Source organism: Nerophis ophidion, linkage group LG06 (assembly GCF_033978795.1).
Source record: "Nerophis ophidion isolate RoL-2023_Sa linkage group LG06, RoL_Noph_v1.0, whole genome shotgun sequence".
Taxonomy (NCBI): Eukaryota; Metazoa; Chordata; class Actinopteri; order Syngnathiformes; family Syngnathidae; genus Nerophis; species Nerophis ophidion.
In genome coordinates, this window is record NC_084616.1 from 75,617,699 (window position 1) to 75,634,777 (window position 17,079).

General features: G+C 39.2%; 1 protein-coding gene across 1 annotated transcript in view; it reads left to right on the forward strand.

Annotated features, from left to right (window-relative positions):
- The window catches only part of arih2 (ariadne homolog 2 (Drosophila)), a 50,985-nt gene that overhangs the window by 8,668 nt on the left and 25,238 nt on the right, over positions 1-17,079 (forward strand). Inside the window, exons 2-4 of the mRNA XM_061904854.1 lie at positions 4,887-5,430; positions 12,508-12,575; positions 15,577-15,649. Coding sequence (XP_061760838.1) covers positions 5,167-5,430; positions 12,508-12,575; positions 15,577-15,649 — 405 coding nt within the window. The 5' untranslated portion in view covers positions 4,887-5,166. The remainder of the gene's footprint in view (positions 1-4,886; positions 5,431-12,507; positions 12,576-15,576; positions 15,650-17,079) is intronic.

Genomic DNA, 17,079 nt, shown 5'->3' on the forward strand with positions numbered 1-17,079 from the left:
CGAGGGGAGCAGTGGGCAGCAGCAGTGGCTGCGCCCGAGAATCATTTTTGGTGATTTAACCCCCAATTCCAACCCTTGATGCTGAGTGCCAAGCAGAGAGGTAATGGCTCCCATTTTTATAGTCTTTGGTATGACTCGGCCGGGGTTCAAACTCATGTCCGATGACCATGGATGAAGTACTGGCTGTCCAGAGTCGAGACCCAGGATGGACCACTCGTCGGGACCCAGGATGGACCACTCGCCTGTGTATCCGTTGGGGACATCTCTACGCTGCTGATCCGCCTCCGCTTGGGATGGTTTCCTGTGGACGGGACTCTCGCTGCTGTCTTGGATCCGCTTTGAACTGAACTCTCGCGGCTGTGTTGGAGCCACTGTGGATTGAACTTTCACAGTATCATTTTAGACCCGCTCGACATCCATTGCTTTCGGTCCCCTAGCGGCCCACATCGGAGGTCCTCTCCAAGGTTTCTCATAGTCAGCATTGTCACTGGCGTCCCACTGGATGTGAATTCTCCCTGCCCACTGGGTGTGAGTTTTCCTTGCCCTTTTGTGGGTTCTTCTGAAGATGTCGTAGTGGTTTGTGCAGTCCTTTGAGACATTTGTGATTTAGGGCTGTATAAATAAACATTGATTTATTGATGGCGGACACTCTAACCACAAGGCCAGTGGTTCTCAAATGTGGGTACGCGTACCCCTAGGGGTACTTGAATGTATGACAAGGGGTACGTGAGATTTTTTTTAAAATATTCTAAAAATAGCAACAATTCAAAAATCATTTTTAAATATATTTATTGAATAATACTTCTACAAAATATGAATGTAAGTTCATAAACTGTGAAAAGAAATGCAACAATGCAATATTCAGTGTTGACGGCTAGATTTTTTGTGGACATGTTCCATAAATATTGATGTTAATTATTTCTTGTTTTGTGAAGAAATGTTTAGAATGAAGTTGATGAATCCAGATGGATCTCTATTACAATCCCCAAAGAGGGCACTTTAAGTTGATGATTACTTCTTTGTGTAGAAATCTTTATTTATAATTGAATCACTTGTTTATTTTTCAACAAGTTTTTAGTTATTTTTATATATTTTTTTCCAAATAGTTCAAGAAAGACCACTACAAATGAGCCATATTTTGCACTGTTATACAATTTAATAAATCAGAAACTGATGACATAGTGCTGTATTTTACTTCTGTATCTCTTTTTTTCAACCAAAAATGCTTTGCTCTGATTAAGGGGTACTTAAATAAAAAAAAAATGTTCACAGGAGGTACATCACTGAAAAAAGGTTGAGAACCACCGCACTAGGCCACTGAGTATGTGTCATGCCTACATTGCATCAAGTTTGACACAAAGCCATTATGGAAAAAAAATAAAAAAAATTATTTTTAATGTCCTATGAAACTTAACAAAGGAACAGAACATCTAAGGTTGAACATTAGCTGTTTGAAATTTAATATTATCACCATAGAAAGTCATGCAAGTTGTAATAATCAGTTCCATGGTCAAACTGTGGCTATCAACCTTTTATTAACACATCCTTTGTATTTATTTTCTAGGTACTTCCGAGACCACTTACATGTGTTTTAAGTAACATTTACCAATGTAAACGGTCATACTAGCGTAAAAATAAGCTTACCTCTTAGTCTTACCTTTGGATGACAAAGCCATAGTGCAAAAACGATTTTGACGTCATTAAATTCACCTCACTTTTCAGTTTTTTAAAGCTTTTTTTTAAAAAATCCTTACACAAGTGTTAAAAGAAGTAATCCACTGCATAAAATTAACTTTAATAGTGAGTAATATGTGGGCATGCTAAGGCCTGAGCCGATGGATCAATGAATGGAATGATAAATGAAAATGAATTCAGTAACTTTGTATCGATAAATTGCCATGTCTGTGTTTGGTTGTTTTTGCCTTTTGCTTTCAAACAGTTCACAAGAGTGTTCACTCTGTCCACCGCTCTCAGTACCAAGGCACATTTATTTAATAGCATCATTAAATGAATGCACCAAACCCTCTTGAGAGCCATCCAATCTTTGTCTCGGTGGGCATAGGTTGGACTGCAGACACACAGATAAACTGCCACAAGATGCACAAACAAAGCCCTACCAGTCGCTCTATTCGCTCGTGAGAAGCACCACAATGTAACAAAAAATTAGGAAGGAAAAAGATGACTGCAATACTTAATATGTGTGTGGGAATATTTCGGCTTCAAACCAAATGAGCAAGATGAGTCCATCAAAGCGGATGAATGAGCCAGTTTGCCCAAAGTGTTGGCAGCAAAAAAAGACAACCAAACAAACCACCCAATCCAGGAAAAGCTGGGGGGAAACTGCACTTTAATGTTCACTGTATTTTATTTTTGTTTGTTGACTTATTTCACATAATTGAAAGTAAGATTATAAACCTTCCAATTACAATAAAAAAAATCAGATGACACATTTTTAGATTAGATTAGATTAGATAGTACTTTATTTATTCCGTCAGGAGAGTTCCTTCAGGAAAATCACAATTTTCAGCACAATCCCATTCAAGATCAGACAAACATTACAGGGAGACAGAACAGGATCGCTGACGGGTCTGCCGGCTTCCTGCGCCCCTTACAAAAAAAGATGACATACAGGTAAACAAGGGGGAGAGAAAAAGAATAGAAGATTAAAATAAAATTAAAAAAATCGGTTTTAGCCTGGGCCCTGGAGTGGGGGTGCAGACTGAGGCCAAGGGAAAAAAACAACTCATAGCCATAGTACACATCCCTCTTACATGTGTGTAAGAGGGAAACATCAAAGAACACAGAGGACATTAAAGCAGCAGATACAAGCAGACACTTCTACATACAGCTATGAATAAAAAGTAAAATAAACATATACACTGTGTTGGCCTCTGAGGTGTTCCACGCCATCGTACGCTGGGGAGGAGGGTGCATGGCCAGAGACAGGAGCAGACCCAACAAAGCAACCAAGCCAGCCGACTCCACTCTCGGCCAATGTCCAGTCCGCATGGATGAGCGAGGATACGTCCAAGGTGACTGAGGTGTCCGACACCTGCTCACCCAGTCAAGACACCGCGAAGCCTCTCCGTCCCAGCGCTCAGTGGTAGCGCCGCAGCCCTGTCCCCCTCATCCGCATCTCCTCCAGTCCCTCCAAACAGACTCAGCAGCTGGTCTCCATGGCCAAAAGGCTTCCGGGAGGCAGATCCAGAAGTCCACAAAAAAAGCACCACAGAGGTCACGAAAGTGCCACCCCTTGTCACACAGTCCCAAAGGGTCCTGGACCAAAAGGCAAAAAAATATAATAACACATGAAAACAAGAGGGAAACACAAAAGGATGATACATGAGCACAGAGCTCCTGCCTACAGCAGCCACTACAGCAGCGCCATCTTGGAAAAAAAGATTTATTGCGTTTGTAAAAGGTTACTTGCATATAATGATTATTTTAGTTTTTCATTTCGTTTCGATGTAAAGCTGGCAATAATCTAGTTTATCTGCAATAATATGTGGGACAAAATATTACACAGCAACATTTGTTTTCGGCGCAGGGCGAGGCATGCTGGATAAAATAACTTACACTCATTTGAGTAGGATTCTGCTTACGTCACATTTCTTTGAACGAGCCTAAGATTAATTGAGCTCTGCTTTTGCTTACTTATTTTCGGACATGCGCAAGTGTAAACACTTTAGTGTAACTACGGAAACAAACAAACCATAACAATTATTACAACATTGCTTGTTGAAGCAAGTCCTTATTTGGCAGTTAGTGTCAGGGGAAAAAATAGAAGCAAACCCTAGGCAACTACAAAAGCACTCAGACTGTTGACAGGCCCTATCTCCTAATACACTCAAAGTTCGATATAATGCGGTTGTTGGGGTTTAGAAAATACAGATCATGTTATGTCCGTGATCGCATCATATAGGCGGGTGGTATCCAACATGAATTGATTAACGCGGACCACAACTTAAATAAGTTGAAAAACTTATTCAGGTGCTACCATTTGGTGGTAGATTGTACGGAATATGTACTGTACTGCTATTAGTGCACTTTTGTGCAAAATGTCACTAAGATGACATATCAAAACAACTCTAAATTAAAGTGCACTTTTTGTACAGAACGCCGCTAAAGTAGTTGAAAACAAATAAAGTCACACAAGATATTTCAATAAGTGTCAAATAAAAATGAGCTGCATAATAGGAAATCAGATAGTGTTTGTCCTTCGCTATGTGGTAGGTTCCTGCGAACGCTATCTCCTTCTGTTGTTGACTATTTTTTAAATACGGTGTTGATGTGGAAATGGTTGCTTGGGCATTTTGTTGGTGTGGCACCGAACGGAGATGTTGACATGCGGAGTAATCACTCTTCATTCTCTAGCAGGTGACTTCAAATGATGCTACATATTAGCAGTAATGCTACTTTTTGTAGCAACGCTTTTGCCCCACACTTGATAAATTTAAAGTTGTCTATTCGACATATTCCCACTTGAAGCCAAACCACCACCAGATGATGGACCCCGTGCTGTTTTTCTTGGGAATTAATTCTTCCTTCATTTGTTACCAGATTCGCACCTTCTTTCTCTCGTATTACCACTCGCACCACAGCTACCTCTCTGCTCCGTGAGGGCGTATACGTATGTGACATATGTAAGAAGGTGTGCTTGTTTTAAGTCTGTGAGGAGAGACAAGAAAGAGTGAGAAGAGCCTGGAGTGTAATGCCCGTAGCTAAAAGCAACTGCGTGAGAACGTGTACTCGAATATCACGAATCGATAGTCATTTTCTATATCGCACAGAGACAAACCCGCGATATATCGAGTATATTTGATATATCGCCCAGCCCTTGTATCAAGTTGTTTGCCTCCCTAAACTTAATTTTCTTTTTTTTCCAGTTTTGTCCTTTTCTCGGATAAGCCTCTAAAACCAGCGTTCCAAATGAGTGACGGTGAGTGCAACTTCTTCTGTTTCTTCCGCTGCTGCTGACCTCGATCGCCACGTGGCTCAGACTCGCCGGATGCCAAGGTGTCTCTGAACAGCGACGCCATCATCAGGACCCGGGGGTGGAAGAGGCGGAGCTTCTACAAGCCCTTTCGTCCAATCGATCAGAGACCGCAAGGATCCGACAGGTAGGCGCGCCGTCTACCTGTCCGGGTGGCCGAGTGGGTCGACTGGATGTCTGTGGACATGAACAGCCAGGCATCTGACAGCAACGAGGAAGACTTCGGAGTGAACTCTGAAGAGGAGGATGAGGACGACGGCGGGGAAGAGGAGGACCAAGGGGACATTGAAACCTACTATGACGGCGTGGCCAGCGACGTGGAGCAACAGGGTGCCGACTCCTTTGATCCGGAGGAGTATCTGTTCACGTGTCTGACGTACAAGGAGAGCCAACGGGTGCTCAGCGAGGAGGTCAACATTGTGGCTGTTGCATTGAAGGTAAGAGTGCTCTACTTGCTGCTTTTCTACATCCAAACATTCCACATGTACGTGCAGCGCCAACTCACGTGATGCCAACCACGGGTGTGACGATAAAAAGATTCTGAGATGTATGGTGATTAGGGTAGCGCAATTTACACGATACACGATGTAAATGATATAAATTTGGTTGACAATATTTTTTATTAGTATTGCTGTATCTTGATCATTTAAAGGCCTACTGAAATGAGATGTTCTTATTTAAACGGGGATAGCAGGTCCATTCTATGTGTCATACTTGATCATTTCGCGATATTGCCATATTTTTGCTGAAAGGATTTAGTAGAGAACATCGACGATAAAGTTCGCAACTTTTTGTCGCTAACAGAAAAGCCTTGCCTGTACCGGAAGTAGCAGACGACGTCACCCGTAGATGGCTCCTCACATCCTCACATTGTTTTTAATGGGAGCCTCCAACAAAAACAGCTATTCGGAATGCTAAAACGACAATTTCCCCATTAATTTGAGCGAGGATGAAAGATTTGTGTTTGAGGATATTAATAGCGACAGACAAGAAAAAAAAAAAAAAAAGTTTAAAAAAAAACGCGATTGCATTGGGACGGATTCAGATTTTTTTAGACACATTTACTAGGATAATTCTGTGAAATCCCTTTATCTTTTTATTGTATTGCTAGTGTTTTAGTGAGTTTAACAGTACCTGGTAGTCGGAAGTGTGTGTCCACGGGTGTGTTGACGCCAATGTCTCAGGGAAGTCGACGGCAGCTTTATGGACTGCGCAAGCTCAGCTGATCTCCGGTAAGAAGCGACTTTTTACCACAATTTTCTCACCGAAACCTGCTGGTTGACATTCGGTCGGGATCCATGTTGGCTTGACCGCTCTGATTCATAGTGAAGTTTCACCTCCGGGAATTTTAAACAAGGAAACACCGTGTGTTTGTGTGGCTAAAGGCTAAAGCTTCCCAACTCCATATTTCTACTTGACTTCTCCAATATTAATTGAACAAATTGCAAAATACTGTGTAATTATGCTGTTAAAGCAGACGACTTTTAGCTGTGTGTGTGTGCGGTGCTCGTATTTCCTAACAGTCCGTGACGTCACGCGTACACGTCGTCATTACGCGACGTTTTCAAGAAGAAACTCCCGGAAAATTTAAAATTGCAATTTAGTAAACTAAAAAGGCCGTATTGGCATGTGTTGCAATGTTAATATTTCATCATTGATATATAAACTATCAGACTGCATGGTGGGTAGTAGTGGCTTTCAGTAGGCCTTTAAGTTGATGACACGTACGAGCTTTGTTTGAAGTGAAGTGAAGTGAAGTAAATCATATTTATATAGCGCTTTTCTCAAGTGACTCAAAGCGCTTTACATAGTGACACCCAATATCGAAGTTACATTTAAACCAGTGTGGATGGCACTGGGAGCAGGTGGGTAAAGTGTCTTGCCCACGGACACAACGGCAGTAACTAGGATGGCACAAGCGGGAATCGAACCTGCAACCCTCAAGTTGCTGACACGGCTACTCTACCAACCAAGCTATTTGTCTCTGCAAATTTGACAGCAACAAGCGAACTAACACAATGTAACATTCTAGCAAGCAGTTAACTTCCCTTAGCAGACTTCTAAGTCAGCAGGCCTCACCTCCATGGCGGTAAATAATCTGTTTCTTTTTAGGTATCATCCCTAGAGGACGAGGAGTAGTTAAACATGCCCGCACCGCACCCCGTCTAAACCGCTCAACTGACAACAATCAATAAACGGCAATAAAACAAAACAAAAATTCCGCCCTCAACTGTCCTTTCACTAGCGCCAAAAGACACACACACACGCAGACACACACACACACACCGGGCTACTCCCTGATGCTTTCATGGCCACAGAAACAGTCAGACTTTATAAACTCCAACACTCTTACACATAACTGCCCAGTTGTTTGGAATGCTTTGTTTCTTCTGACTAGGACTGTACCAATAAATGGTAATAATAACTCTTGACAGTTAGTGTTAGTTTAAGATGTCAATACATTTCTCAATCAATCACCCATATTAAATAAAATATATCGAAAAACCATCATTGATAACTGCACTTTGATAAAGTCATGGATTGACTGGCGCCAGATTGCTTGCTTAAATGATAACATGAAAACCAGAGACATTAACGTCTTTCCCCGATTAGAAATGACATACCTCAATCTAAACTTCAAATCCAAACTAAAACAAAGATAGTACATCGTGCTTGTTGAACCTACAAGCTGTGCTCCCTTATAACAGAGTGACCGCCCTATACTCAGAGGTTTAGAAGTCTGAGAGGTTTTACGGTGTGTTCAAGGACCGCTGAACAGAGTAAGACGCCACAGGGCCTGCTAGAAATAATAATAATAAATAATAATAATAATAATGTTTGTAATGTTTGTCTGATCTTGAATGGGATTGTGCTGAAAATTGTAATTTTCCTGAAGGAACTCTCCTGACGGAATAAATAAAGTACTATCTAATCTAATCTAATAGATTTTATTTGATACGCAGTTTTCATTTAATTATTCTTAAAGTGCCTCCAAAGACATGCACCTGGCAATAGGTTGAATGTCAACACTAAATTGGCCCTAGTGTGTGAATGTGAGTGTGAATGTTGTCCGTCTATCTGTGTTGGCCCTGTGATGAGGTGGCGACTTGCTCAGGGTGTACCCCGCCTTCCCGATTGTAGCTGAGATCGTCTCCAGCGCCCCCCGCAACCCCCTAAGTGAATAAGCGGATGGATGGATGGATGAATGGATGGGTGCTACGTTACAAACTGATAGGAGGGTTGCATATGATGTCACATCTGTTTTTCTTCTTTGCGGCTTAGTCCACACGATGGTCAAGCAGCTTGAGCGTCGCATTAAAACAAGTGAATGAATATAAAGGCTGAGCTGAAAATACCGTATTGCTGTTCCATTCTTGGGTGTTGCAGTTGTTCAAATAGGGAGATAGGAAATAGGTTTAATAGATTCTTGAAAGAAGTGGCTCCTTTAAGGTTAAAGTCCTGAAAAAAAAACAATAGTTCCTCAAAGGAAATGTCTCTTTAAAAATATCCCTTTCATTATCTTGCGGGATACAATCGGACATGCTTGTGTCTGCAGCGATCACTTTGTAAAATTTTGGTTAAACATTTGATTTGTTTGAGAATCTTTGTCTGATGCGATCCAGTTTATTCTGTACTATATTAGTAGTGTTTGAGAGCAGAACGAAACGTAAAGAAAGGACAAGATATCGCATTAGTTTGTGTTCTTTTGTGGTTGCTATGCCGAATTATAACCACAAAGACCTGGTTGTGCAAATAAACTACCAACATTTTTAAGTCCCAGTAATAAATATGGTGATTGTTGGTCCAATCCACTGTATTTTCATTGTCTATTTTCATAACAGAAACTAAAAGCTTATGTTGTTGTTGTTGTGCAGAAAAGCCAAGTGCTTTATTAGACGCGAATGACCACATTATCTTTAGTAAAAATTGTTACCATCAAGGAAATAACGTTAATAAAATTAATAATCTAGATTAATAAATCTCTCATAAGCTCAACAGCATACACTATATCTTGATATCGCTGGGGAAGATTCATGCTGAACAACAGGTACATTTATAGCTAAATAATGTGACAAAATACGAACTTCACAGCATACAAACAACTGCAGACATGAATTGTAGATGAGACTAATATTTGCAGTAGGAAATCAACTTCAAACACACTTATCCTTTTTTTTCATTAGCGTCACGATCACAGCAGCACAGCACTCGTCATGTCAATCAAATACATTACCGATGCGCAAATAGGTCCACGTCAACTTTGTCGTCCACTGATTAATGGTTAATTTGTGCACCCCTTAGATGTAAAGACATGATGTGCCTCTTATCTTTTCTTCTTTAAATACCGTAAGTGTCAAGTGAAGTGAGGTTGCAGTAACCTTTTGTTCATGATAAATGGTATAAGTATTTAAAAAAACATTTTTCTCAAGAATGTAAAAATACACAGTTCTTTTTATGATCGGTTTTAAATTTGCTTCTAAACTTTTCCAAATGTCGCTAAATCTGCACTGATGCAGGTAAATAAACAGGAGCCTAATGGGGCTTAGACCATCGCCTGAAACCCAGAAGTGGCCGGGTGTGCCTCTTAAGTCACATGATTGCAAACCACCTATGTTTGAAACAATAAAAGCCTTGCCATTATAACAGACAAAATGGTAAGTCTAAAAAAAATATCAGTGAAGCATAAGAAACACAAAACATACATGTCTTTATTTATTTTAGTTATTTAGAAATAAAAAACCTAGTTTCAAGATTTGTGTTTGTAAGTGCTTTTTCAGCACATACAACAAAACCGCCTGCGATGAGGTGGCGACTTGTCCAGGGTGTACACCGCCTTCTGCCCGATTGTAGCTGAGATAGGCACCAGCGCCCGCCGCGCCTCCAAAAGGGAATAAGCGGTAGGAAATGGATGGATGGATAACAAAACCGCGATCATAGTTTGTGCAATAGGAGCAACTTCTTGTTGTGAGAAAAGTTACATCGTTCTGTCTGATATTTAACTCTATTTAATGGATTTTGATTAATATACCTTGTTCAAAATAAATCCTGAATGGGGAAAAAGATGTACTGATAATCGTAATAATTAATAAAATCATTGAATAATCCAATTGAGAGATCCCTAAATTTAACTGAAATAATTTACAACACTGTATCACCCTTGGTTGTGTAGTGGTTCACATAGCTGGATACATTTGTATTCTTTGCCCAGTTTCCAATCATTCTCTGCAATTGACTCGAAACCAAGTCTAGGATATAGAAAACATGCACAGACATATTAAAAAAAAATTTTAAAAATCCACGCCAACAGAGATTTTTTTCCTCAATAAAAACATGCAGATTTCCAACAAAACTGTCTGCCTCGGGTGTGTGAACAACTGAGCTTTTCACCCCGAGTCTTTTGAACTGTTCTGTGTTATGTCATTCATTTAACAACAGAGCATTGTTTAATGTTCTGTAATACAAGGATTACTTTAGCTGTCATAATGTATAGTGCTGTTTTGTCAGTTGAAATTCCTGGAATACAATATATCAGATGGAAATAAGTGTAAATGTGCAAATTTGGCCTTTTTAGTTTCAGACGTGGGCTTCACGGTGGAAGAGGGTTTAGTGCGTCTGCCTCACAATACAAAGGTCCTGAGTAGTCAGGGTTCAATCCCGGGCTCGGGATCTTTCTGTGTGGTGTTTGCATGTTCTCCCCGTGACTGCGTGGGTTCCCTCCGGGTACTCCGGCTTCCTCCCACCTCCAAAGACATGCACCTGGGGATAGGTTGATTGGCAACACTAAATTGGCCCTATTGTGTGAATGTTGTCTGTCTATCTGTGTTGGCCCTGCAATGAGGAGGTGACTTGTCCAGGGTGTACACCGCCTTCCGCCCGATTGTAGCTGAGATAAGCACCTGCGCCCCCCGTGAGCCCAAAGGGAATAAGCGGTAGAAAATGGATGGATGGATGGATAGTTTGAGACGTATTATTTATTTAACATATCTGCAGCTTCACCAAAGATATATTTCTCACACATGCATAAACCAAAACATTTTATCTACTTGTGTTGCTGCTTTTCAGAAAATAATGGTTGTGACATATTTTCACAAAATCTATACTCTGTCAAAGCTGGACACGCATTACTCAAAATTTTATCCAACTTCAATTCTCATTGTATTGTTTCTTCCTGAAATAAAACATTTAGAGTAGGGATGCACCGAAATGAAAATTTGTGGCCGAAGCCGAATAAAATTCAAACGCTTGGCCGAAGGCCGAATACCGAATAATGAATGCAGTTTTTCACAATTTTTTAATATTGCATAAATAGCCTAGAATAAATATTTAGACATGTTTTTCAAATAAAGTAATTTTTTTTATTGAATATTGACATTTTTTTAATATTCCAGTAGCCTTTGCTTTTCAAAAAAAGCACAAAGTTTTTCATTTATATTAGGCCTTCAAACAAAACATGCATTCCAAAAAAAAATAAAGTGCATTAAAGTGGATAAACCCACAACAAATGAATTATTGTCCTTTTGGCAAAAGTCTGCTTAGCCACAGTAGATATGCTAATAATGTAAACAGAAGGCTCAAGTAAATCTCAATTAAGTGTGTGCTTGTAACCTCATACACTTATACAGGTAGCCTACACAACAGGCTAATAATGTAAACAGAGGCCCCACTAAATCTCAATAAGTGTGTGCTTGTAACCTCATACACTTATACAGGTAGCCTAGACAACAGGCTAATAATGTAAACAGAGGCCCCACTAAATCTCAATAAGTGTGTGCTTGTAACCTCATACACTTATACAGGTAGCCTACACAACAGGCTAATAATATAAACAGAGGCCCCACTAAATCTCAGAGTATTTGCATGTAACCTCATACACTTATACAGGTACACAACATATCCCAACGTCACTGCACGTTGGTTGATTGCGTCACCGCGTCAAAAAATTGCGTCACACGCCACTATTCGGCCTTGTTTTTAACTCATTCCACCGAAGGCCGAATGTGGCTTTTTTTGCCATATTCGGCCGAATATATTCGGTTACCGATTAATCGGTGCATCCCTAATTTAGATGCAACATTTTAAGGGCCCCCAGTGTGTTTTTTTTTTCTTTCTAAAAGTGCAGTCTAGTCTGGCAGCACACGGGCAGCGATTGTTAGTTGTTTGTGGTGCTCTCACAGTCTAACAAGCAGGAAATGAAGATTATATTATCTCTGTAATTAAACAATACCACAAGACCCACACATCATGCCTCGTGATCAAATGTTTTTAAGGAAGATTTCATATTATCTAAATGTCCATGATTCAGCACCATCTTCAACACATTCTCTCGTTGTTGGGTGTATTAGGAGCTCATTAACCCTTAGGACAAAGGATTATTATTATGTATTATTGTGCATGTCGTTAGTGGTTAGGCCTGTAGTACAAGCTGAGGTGGTCATAATGTGTCCTGCTGTGCCTGCCTTACATAATATAATATGCAGTAAGATTCAACCAATCATTCTCTTTTTCTCCCGCAGGTTTTACCGGCTGTAGCGAAGCTGATCCTTGTACATTTTCACTGGCAGGTTTCACAAATACTGGACAGGTATTTATCCCCGTCCTGTCCGGGTTTTATGTTTTTTCTCAACTTTTCTGTGGTATTTGCTCGAAAGCCTGGTTTAGTTCAGTTAATCAGTTTAAGACAGCCTTTTCAATGATTGACTTTTGTTAAAGATTTTCCTTTGAGCACTATAAAGTACTGTGATGCAAATGTAATAAGATGTTAAACACATTGTAATTATACCGTGGCACCTCGGATTTTGTTAGTAATCCGTTCCAAAAAGTCAGACCAAAACCACATACATTGTGCCCGTAAAAAGTAATGTAAACCAGTGGTCCCCAACCACAGGGCCGCAGAACAATTTTTTATAATTTTTTACTTTATTTTTTTATTATTAAATCAACATAAAAAACACAAGATACACTTACAATTAGTGCACCAACCCAAAAAACCTCCCTACCCCATTTACACTCATTCACATATCAACATAGATCAATACAGTTTGCAGGGATACAGTCCGTAAACACACATGATTGTGCGTGCTGCTGGTCCACTCAATCTAACTTTAATCTGCAATATTTCCATAGTAATAATAAATAAGTATGGGGACAAAGGGCACCCTTGTTTTAGACCTCTCAATAGAGGTATTGTCCCTGAGATGTATCCATTATTGATCATTCTACTCGTTATGTTGTTGGCTTTATGTGCTAATAAAAGTCCATATGAGAACACAGTGGATTCAAGTTTAAAAGAACCCCCCCACACACTTGATCAAAACATTTATTTTAATAGATATGTGCATGTGGAGAAATTAATAGGTGTGCTCAAATTATACCGATTCACACGCAAATTTGTATTCATTTCCGATTCTAAATCGATTTAATAATTTCTGAAAATCAATTGAAAGCAATAATGATACATTCATTTGGTTTCTTTTGCACTTAAAGGGGTTTCCCTTAATTTAGTTGATGGTGGTGCACAGCCATAGCAAAATCATAGCCGCCACGCATTGAAAATATTTTTTGTTTTTGTGAAACTAACAGTGTATTGCAGTCTCCAGAAGAAGTCAAAAGTCTGATATTTTTTAACTTTTATTGCCAATCTTCTGCTAACAACTGGCCCAATTCCAGCAGGTTTTACCTACCGTGCAAACACTTTTGTCTCCGTGTTACCCCGGACACGCATTTCCTTATTCTCCGCCAATCCGCTTTCAGCCGCGGATCGTGTGTTAACATAACACATTACCACTAGCAGGTCATTACAGTGTGAATGGATATACCCAGATAGATATATAGATAGATAAATAGATAGATATAGTCTATTATTTGTGCAATAATTGACTAGTGATGAACCAAAAAATTGGCTGATGAAAAAAAGACTTTGATCACTGAAAACAGAGCTGGATGTCGTGATAAAACAACACTCACGCGATTGTCTGCAGCGTAGTCAGCATGTGATGTGGACATAACTTTAATATAGCTCACGTGTATCCGTGGACATCATCTACCAAATATGCAAATATTAAGAGGGTGATGGCAGCTTTTAAGCTGAGAAAGTTCAACTGGTGCAGCAGAGCCAAGCAGGGGTGACATCATGCTCGCTGCAGCTTGCTTTTCATAGGTGACATCGAGGGACAGAAGTAGTCTCTAAACACGAGTATAGTTTATAATAACATCACAAAAATATAGACAGTTGAGAAATTGTCAACAAGATACATCATACAATAAGCAGCAACAATTGAAAATATAGCAAAACAATATATGTTAATACAAATTATTGATAAAACAGTTTTGTTTTTAAATGTATGTACATTTTTAGCCTTTTTAAAAAAAATGTAATCAGAGCAAATTATACATATTATAAGACTTCATGGCGACCACACTCCTTCCGCCACAGGTATTTATGGTAAACCATGACTTATTTTTAAATATCAATTTTTGGATTGCAAACATGAAACCACTAATATTATTATTATTATTATTATTATTATTATTTTTGCTTTTTATAATGTATATAGAATAAATAAATAAAATATGTTAATGCTACTACTAATAATAATGCTTAATAAGACTGCTTTACGTGTGTTGTATACATTTTTTGATCCTTTTTAAAAGAACATCATATCAGAGCAAATTATATAATGTCATAGTGACCACGCCCCCACTGCCACTGGTGTCTTGGCAATCTAGGGGAAACCCTGATTTTTATTCATTTTTAAAAGAATTTTTGGGTTGAAAATGGAGATGTCCGATATTATCGGCCGATAAATACTTTAAAATGTTATCGGAAATTATCGGTTTCGGTTTCAAAAAGTACAATTTCTGACTAAAATGCCGTTGTACGGAGTGGTACACGGACATAGGGAGAAGTACAGAGCGGCAATAAACCTTAAAGGCACAGCTTTTGTGTGCCGGCCCAATCACATTATATCTACAGCTTTTCACACACACAAGTGAATGCAAGGCATACTTGGTCAACGGCCATACAGGTCGAACTGAGGGTGGCCGTATAAGCAACTTTAACACTGTTACAAATATGCGCCACACTAGGAACCCACACCAAACAAGAATGACAAACACATTTTGGGATAACATCCTCACCGTAACACAACATAAAGACAACATAACAAATACCCAGAACCCCTTGCACCACCAACTCTTCCGGGACGTTACAATATATTTTGCAACCAAAGAGATTGAGTCGTGATACTTTGTGTGAGCACTTGACTCTGCGGACTGATGTGCTGGCAAAGGGGTGGTTTGTTATACGCAAAGTTTGATCTCAAGATAACTGAGACGATTTCTAAAAACGGGGGAAAAAACTTGGATACAATTGTTTGCAAAAAGTGGCGCATATGACCCGAGGTACCACAGTTGTAAAGTAAAACTACTCCCCTTTTGTACGAGGCTTTCTTGTGGTACTGTTAGCTAGTTTTTCTTGTATAGTAGGTATATTTTTGTTTGTAGTAAACACACAAGATGCTGAACAAACTTGATCATTTTTAGCCGCGCACACTGTTGTAATTAGAGCTTCTCTTTTTCTACAGGTGTAAGTCCAATTCGTCTCTGGTGCTGTCAGACGCTTTGGTTCAGCCAAGCAGCAGTTGCAGATCAGTAATTGTAAGTAAGAATTGGGCCACACAAAAATTACCAGGCACAATTATTGGATCAAATAAAGCCACACATTCTTTTGCTGTCGATGCTGTAGTATAGTCATTCAGCTGTAAACACAGGAGATAAGATGGAGAAAGTAAAGTAAGTTTTCACACGTTATGACCTGATTATATAATGCCTGTAAGGCGTTTATTACTGGGTGGTTATGATTGTATTTGTCAATTACATCACTACTTCTTGTAAACTTTAGAGGTCACCTCTGCTATGGAAGCTGAAGTATTGACGTTTGTAACTTACTTGTTAAGTGTAGTATAAATGAAATAACTATATCTACATGACATTATGTTTTCTAATTAAACAGTGTGTAATTATTTAACAAGGCGATGTACTGCAGGTTAAATGTCTGCCTCATCTTTTTGTTTGCCTTCTTCTCTTTTCTGGCCTGAACAGTTCTCTTGGTCCGCTATGGTCCTGCTGCTGCCTTTACGAAAAAAATATTGTTTTTTTTATTGATAACACTTTTAAACCTGACAAACAAACATGCTCAGTGGTAAAAACGGCCTTCTTCCAGCTTAGACTACTTCAGAAGGTCAAATCTTATCTGGCCATAAACCAGTTAGAAACAGTCCTGCATGAACTATTAACAACAGCAGTCCACAGTTTGTAATTTTCTATACATTGGCATTAATCAGTCTTCTACTCGCCGCTTACACCTGGTCTAAAATGCAGCTGCACACCTGCTCACTGGAACAAGGAAAAATGCGCATCTCTCCTGTACTGGTTTTCTGTCCACCGGCTGCCTGTTGTTTTTAGAATTCAGTTCAAAATGTTTTTTGTTTTTAAATCTCTCCATGGACTGGCTCCACCTTTTTTATATCTGCCCTATTTATTCTGCGTACCTCAGTCAGCTCTAAGGTCATCTGATCAGTGCTTTAATGTCCAAGGTGGAGACTGAAGACTATAGGAGACAGGGCTTCTGTGGTAGCAGGCCCTAAACTCTGGAACAATCTACCTCTGAATTTTGGAGCTGCAACATGTCTTGATACTTTTAAATCGTCTTTAAAAATGTACTTATTTGCACTGGCGTTTAACATAACCTGGACTGGACATATATATATATATATATATATATATATATATATATATATATATATATATATATATATATATATATATATACATGCATTTTTCTTTTTATGCATTTTTAATTGTTTTATATATAGAAGGTTCTGTACTGATTCAGATTTTTTTCCCCCGTCTTTTACCAGCCTGTTTTTTGCATTGTTTTATGCAATTTAATCTGTTTTTATATATAATTTTCTGTGCTTATTGTGATTTTTATGATTATTATTGTTATTAATATTTTACGTTTCTGTTTTATTCTGCACAGCACTTTGGAGTAGTAGTCTGTTTTCAAATTGTGCTCTGTAAACAAA